The sequence below is a fragment of the Pecten maximus genome, chromosome 8 (genome assembly GCF_902652985.1).
Source record: "Pecten maximus chromosome 8, xPecMax1.1, whole genome shotgun sequence".
Classification (NCBI taxonomy): Eukaryota; Metazoa; Mollusca; class Bivalvia; order Pectinida; family Pectinidae; genus Pecten; species Pecten maximus.
Window position 1 is genome coordinate 13,706,768 of NC_047022.1, and position 7,187 is coordinate 13,713,954.

The 7,187-nt window shown below is 36.5% G+C and overlaps 1 protein-coding gene across 1 annotated transcript; it reads left to right on the forward strand.

Annotated features, from left to right (window-relative positions):
• Nucleotides 1–857: 857 nt before the first annotated feature.
• LOC117332133 lies at nucleotides 858–1,802 on the forward strand. Its single transcript, XM_033891016.1, has one exon. It carries the CDS (start codon nucleotides 858–860, stop codon nucleotides 1,800–1,802), a length of 945 nt encoding a protein of 314 aa, XP_033746907.1.
• Nucleotides 1,803–7,187: the final 5,385 nt, after the last annotated feature.

The following is a 7,187-nucleotide window of genomic DNA, read 5'->3' on the forward strand; positions in this document are numbered from 1 at the left end:
TCATTTGTAATATAATCCCACAAAAGACTTTAAAATTAAAAGTCTATCTTTATTTCATTACATTGTACAAATATGATGCACAATCACCCCGCAAGATTAAATAGGGATGTACTTAAATTCAGATAAAATTGTAATCTTCGACAATGTTGGAACCTCTTACTACCGTTACTAATAATTATTTTAAATTGCTCTGATCAACACTCGCACAACAATAAAACATCGGGATATCAACAGTAAAGGAATACACATTGATCGGTAAAAACACTGATTTGTTGATATTATTAATTTATAAATAATTTGAATTATGATGTTTCTGGTAGGTGGCACTGAGGCCTAAAAAAATAATGCACGTGTTTCCACTAACATGCTAGAAAACATAGGGCAGGTAGGAAAATCTTTTTAATTTCTAAATAGTTTTTACTAAGGTTATATAGACGAGGAATCTTGACTTTAATAGTCCTTCCTTGAAAATGTCCAAGAAAACTTGAGGGTAGGCACAAAAATATAGTGTTTGCGGAAACACAGGTATTTTTTAGGCCTGATTTTGTGCTATAATATTTATTAATTGAAATAAATTGTTCTATTATTGACACAAGTTCATACACCAATCAACGAGCCATTTATATATTGATATCAATACATTTATTTTTTTATTTCATTATAGGGACTTTTCCCACTTGAGCATGCCATAATCATTTCAATAAAAAACACCATAATATTGGGACATGGGCAAGTCTCTTGACACGAACAGTTAATCGGTCAAGGTCAGACGTCACGCTCGATTACACGTGTGTTGGCCGAGGTGACACTCGACTGTGAAGTTGGTACACGTATTTGCTATAAACGTGACATGTAATATGGAGAGAAAACAAGGAGTGAGGACATCGGACGAACTCAGGAGTAAGGTGATAGGTTTATATGCTGGCGGTTCCTCATTTCCAGAAATAAGGAGGAAAACCGTTCTGGCATTATCAACTTGTCACGGAATAGTCGGTAGTTTTGTGTCTAAGGGCAGTGTGGAGAAATCCTATCATACAACCAAACCTCGAACAAAAATAACTGATGAAGTTTTAAAATTCATAGAATACCAGAAAACAAGTAAGCCTTCGATTTACGCAAAGGAAATTCACGTAAAATTATTACAGGAAAATGTGTGTACGGCAGATAACGTGCCCAGCGTACGTACGATACAGGATGCTCTGAAAAACGAGTTGGGAATGAGTTACAAGTTACTCGGCATCATTCCGGCTGAAACAACAACTGCCCAGTTTCAAACAAAACTTGACAACTTCCTGTCAACTGTTTTGATTTACAAAGCGCATCAATTGCATTTCTTTGATGAGGCGTCCGTTATTCGTACAGCAGGTCATCGTCGTCGAGGACATGCCTTTGTCGGAGAACCTGCAGTTGAAGTTCAAAAATATGCAAGTAACGCTACATACACCGTCATTTTATGCTGTGGTTTCTTTGGTGTTGATTATTTTAATGTCATTGACGGACCATCCAACGCTAATATAATGATTAATTTTTTTGGCGAAGCATTGGAGCAAACAAATTCGGTAGGAAATCCAGTGTTTCTCCCCGGAGATTGTGTCATTATGGACAACTGTGGTTTTCACCACCAACGGTTTGGGGAGGCGGTCCTCCGAAACATGCTGGCTAAGCACGGAGTTGAACTGATATTTTTGCCACCATATTCACCGGAACTCAACCCCGCAGAATTTATATTTAAAATGATGAGGGACGGAATGAAAAAAAACCTCAAGACTTTCGTACGAATACACGGAATTTTCAGTGGTTAATTCCTTGACTAACATTCCCGACATGGTACTTTCAAAGTTGTTCTCAAATTGTGGTTATGTGTAAATTTTGGTAAAGTAAAGCATTGTAAACTTCCAAATTAGCAAGTTATTGTATGTTTGTAAAATCGGGAGCAAGGTCATGTCAAAGTCAACTACAATTTGTAACATTGTTTGTGGAGGCGGGGCTTATGAAGCAAGACTTGTCCAATCGCCTCGCGCGTACTATTCTCCCATTCACCCATTCAATAACCGGCTGTCGTGATCAAAGGAACTTCCTTCGTCTGTCTGGGTAGTATTGCACGTTTGCCTTTCGAGGTAATCCCGCGTCGACAGTAAGGACGGTTTCAACTATTGATTAGGACCCAGACGGACAGTTTTATATTGCCATTTTGCTCAAATATCACATCGGTACACGGTAGCACCATACTTACACTGTGATGATTTTAAGCAAGCAGATAACATCAAATACATTGTATAGGCCTTGGTTTGTTTCCTCCAGGGGAAATAATCCATAAACACAACCGCCCAGACAATGGCGAACATTTAGAAAAAGACCAAACGTGAGTCGGTGTCAAGGGAGTTTTAAGAAAGACGTCGACCTAAGCTTTTTTTTTCTCTCTTTCTCTCAATTCAATTCATTTATTACCTTAAACCTTACGGTTTATCAGTACAAATACATATGTATACAGTACACACATGACAGATAACTACATGCGATATAGAAAAAGGTAGCTAATAAACACACAGACCTCACATACACACACATATCTCACTTACTCTGAATTCAAGATAATTATCTTTTCCTACAGTCCCCGGTTTCACAAACGTACCTAAATAAAGGAAATTCTTTAACTCGAAATTAGCACTGGATACTAAAGCATTATATAATTTAAATGGAATATCTACCTTAAATTATGTAATGCTTCCTAAAAACGACCCAAGCTTTAGTAACATTTTATGGATCAAGCAATGGAGGAGGGAAAGAACGGCAGTTGTGTAAAGGAAGTTAAGCCTCTAGAATAATGAAATTAATACGTGGCTTTCCATCCCATGTGAGATTTATTAACGAGTAAGAATATCATTAAACAAACTAACGGCACAAGGTATAATCGTTTCACGACACATGACACAGTTCACTTCTTACACACGTGTTTTCAGTGACAGAATGTGTCTGCCCCTGTTATGTTCACCATTAGGTCCTTTTTGCTGCCACATCAAAAGCCAAAGCATATAATCAGTGAAGACAGACACAATGTTACAAGCGCCTAAATACCCGCAGTATCTCACAGTAATCACAAAACCTGACACTTGTAAAAGAACAAATATGTCCTGTATCCATGATAAGTTGTAGTTTATGAAACAAGGAAGATCTTATTCAGACAGTGTCAATTCATGCATACAATCATCGTTTTTAATGAGGAAGGTATCCTGACAATCCTTCAGTGGTTTATGCACCGTAAACGTTGAACGAATCCTCGACAAAATTGTAAGTATAAGACATAGTACAATATATATTATATAACATAGACAAATTTCATACCATAAATAAGATCGATGAAGATAAATGATTTAGTTTTAATATCTTATACAAGAGCAAAATATATCCATAGAACAGTTTTGTACCTTTAAATACTTAAATATTAGCGTAGTTATATCAATTTTTAAAAACTCTCGTCCTTCTACGACCTCCAGCGTCGTCAAAGCTGTATTATCAATCCAAATAAAAATTCAGGGTATATTAGAATACCTATCACATTTTGTTTGACGATATATGATTTTTGTTTATGCCAGAAAAGCCGTCAACATGACCTGGTCGGATGTATTACGATCTGTATTTGTGCTCCCGCTCACGGCAGGAAATCCCAAGGGAAATCAAAAACGCCTTTCTGATGGAAGAACCTCTTCATTAGTCTTCAATACATTCCTTCTTTCGTTCATTCTTCTCATGGCGAAAACGATTACAGGCCCCAACGAAACCCACACCAAGTTTTTTGGATTCCATGTGATTATGTCCATAATTGCCTTTATAGGATTGCTCTCCTATATGGCTATGATGATTGTTCTCAAGCGGAAGGGCTTCAACAAATTACTGGAACCAAGGTCTGAACGTAATACCTCTAATATCCACATCGGTTTCCTTTGGTTCTCTGGCATTGCATCAGTCGTTTTTTGTTCAATAAAAACCGGTCGACTGGCAGAGTGTGAGATTCCGTTTCTGGAGCCTAGTGTCGCTTTAAATATTTCACTGGTGGAATGTATTTACTATATCATCATGGGATTATTTCTAATAATACAGATGATTTTTCTAACATATCTAAAAACTTATCAGTTCAATAACCCCTTGAGACTTCAATACTGGATTCTGATAATTATATCGACAAATTTGACCATGTGCGCTTATGGTTTTAGAGACAGTGGCGATGAATATGTGCAAATTGGAAATAATACTTGGATTGCTCTCAATTGTACAAACCAAACATTCACACATCTGCTTGGTGTTTCTCACAAAATCCTTTCTCCAACGTTTTTGGAATGCTCTTTCCTAGCTATAACACTTGTTCAGAATTTGTTGCCCAATCGGGAGACAACCAACAAAGGAGACAGTGACGAGTTAACCGCCGTGACTGTCGATAGCGACTCTGAGAGAGAAAACGATACTACCTCATCAGAATTGAATCAACGGACTCCACTATTAGATAATTCCCATGTATCCGTAGGCTTCAAACCGTCTTTTTTGTTCTATGTCAATGTGCTCTGCTCTTGCACAGTCGGCGTCGCTGTTTTGATAATGTACTTAGTAAAAGTTACTAAGGGTGACGACCAAAGTATGACGAATGCACGTGACGTGTGCGAGACACTTGCTACGTCTATGATGGCCATATATATACATACAGGCTATTATCTCCTCTCAAAACACACGGAGCCGAACACTATTCGCGTTCCAGTATCCGGAAGTGAATATATATTCATAATATCCTCGATCGGCGCACTATTTTCATGTACCTTTAGTGTTTTGATTTTTTCTCATTTTGCAAGTCCGTATAATAATGTACATGTAGCTTCACGTGTTATCATAGGGCTAATATCCTACACACAGACAGTATTCATTCTTCATGCTAAACGCTGCAAAAGGAAACATGCCAACGAGAACATGTCTTCCCTACGGTCAGTAATGCTGTTGCTTGCTATGTACAACTTCGTGTTCTGGATCATAGAAAGTTTTGTATATGGGAGATTTTACGAAGTGAAAGCTATAGAAAGAAACTACCTCGGTCCTGATTTGTGGAATATTCGAGTTAGCGTAAGTCACCCCCTCTATATGTACTTTAGTTTCACTTCAGCTCTCGAAATGTACAATCTATTTAAGAAATTCGGATGATACCATTGATGAGAAAGTGACTAGCGCTTGATGCCAATTTTATTTCTATTTCCATTGAAATGAATTAAAATGACGACAGAGATCACGTGGTCCAAGTATCATTATTGCCAATGACACATATAACGTTTAACGTTTAGACTAAAGTGTTTCCTGATTCCATTTTGATACTGCTATTACAATAACAACATTTTGCTTACTTTCATTTTTCTCCCATCAATAACCCATTGGTGCCTTGATCAGGAACATTATATAACTTGCTTAATAAGACTTGAAAAATAAACACAAATACCTTACAGTGTTTACTTAATTCTGAGAGTAACTCTGTCAGACACATGCACAGATCATGGGAAAATCAGACGACAGCGTACTTCGGTTTCATGATAAGCGACCTAAGACCAATCTGACAATCGTTATCTATTCTTGTCTATCACGCACTTAGTAAAATTACAAAATACCTGTTATCTGATGTGCCTTTATTTATTTTCAAAACGACTTTTAAACATGAAGGAAACTGTTAAAAGGAAAAAATAATTCACGATAGATGAATCTTATTCTGTATAACGTTGTAATAAAGAAGATAAAACAGCCGGTGGATAGCATGTACATTCACAGAACTCATTTAGTATATTTACATCTGTTAGACATATAACAAAGCTACTTTACTGTATACTCGTGAAAAACAAACTTGATACTAGTATTACCAAATATGAGCCAAAAGATATATTTTGATTGATGAATTAAAGGATTCTAGGAAAATTTTCAATGGGATAAGTTTCTTAATTTGAAATGTCAACCTGATTAATAAATACATTCTATTGTCCTGTTATAATACTAACACTTTCGTTAACAGTAACACGCGAGGTATAAACTATGGAGGATAACAAGAAGAAGAAGAATAAACAGTAAAACCAACACTGAAAAAAGAAATAAGGACAAATCTAGATTTTATTACACAGAAACTATTTATGTTTTACGTTAAATCAAAAGCTGAACACTGACATGCCACTCGAATATCAATTTAGACTAGGCACTCACAAAATAGGGAAAAAGTACCACTGTTTAATATTAACAAAAAAAATATACTAAATACGACTATGAATTAATTCCAGACCGGGCACCTATGAAACAAGAAATTTCCAACGAAAGGTTACTATAGGAAATGTGAAATGCCTATTGAATGTGTCAGCTGTAGTATTGCAACACCTAGTGCACTTAGATGGGACCAATAAGGATGTTTGAGATATAAAATCATATTGGAATGATTTTTATTTGGAAAATAAATGTATGAGAGAAAAAAAATCGTGATATATTTTGGATATATTTTCTTCAATAGAGAAGAAAAATAATTTTCCAAGTAAGAGTGCTTAAAAGCTTTTTTCCTCGATGATAAATAACGACTTCAACAATGAAGTGTTGGTTGTACAATTCGAATATTTGATACTGGTACATAGAATATTTAAAGATGTAAATACATTCGACCTTTGATACCTTGCGAGTATGTTTCATTTACCTCATTAAAACCAACTTCTTTCCATTCATCCCAGCATGCTACTGGCTTACTATCATGACCCTGGACCTCTTGACTATTGAGAAGTCGTTTTAATAATTCAGCACATTTGACCCCTGTGACCGTGGTAGCAGGTGAAAGTGATTAATTTCACCAAACTTGGTAGCCCTTAATCCCAGCATGCTACCTGACCAATATCATGGCCCTTGTCCTGTTGGGTATTGAGCAGAAATCGAAAACGTAAATTGTTTACGACGGACGACACACGGCATGGGTCTCTGACCTAACAATAAGGTCATTTAAGGACAGTTTCAACTATTGAGTAGGACCCAGACGGACAGTTTTATATTGCCATTTTGCTGAAATATCACATCGGTACACGGCAGCACCATACTTACACTGAGATGATGTTAAGCAAGCAGATAGCATCAAATACATTTTATAGACCTTGGTTCGTTTCCTCCAGGGGAAATAATCCATAAACACAACCGCCAAGACA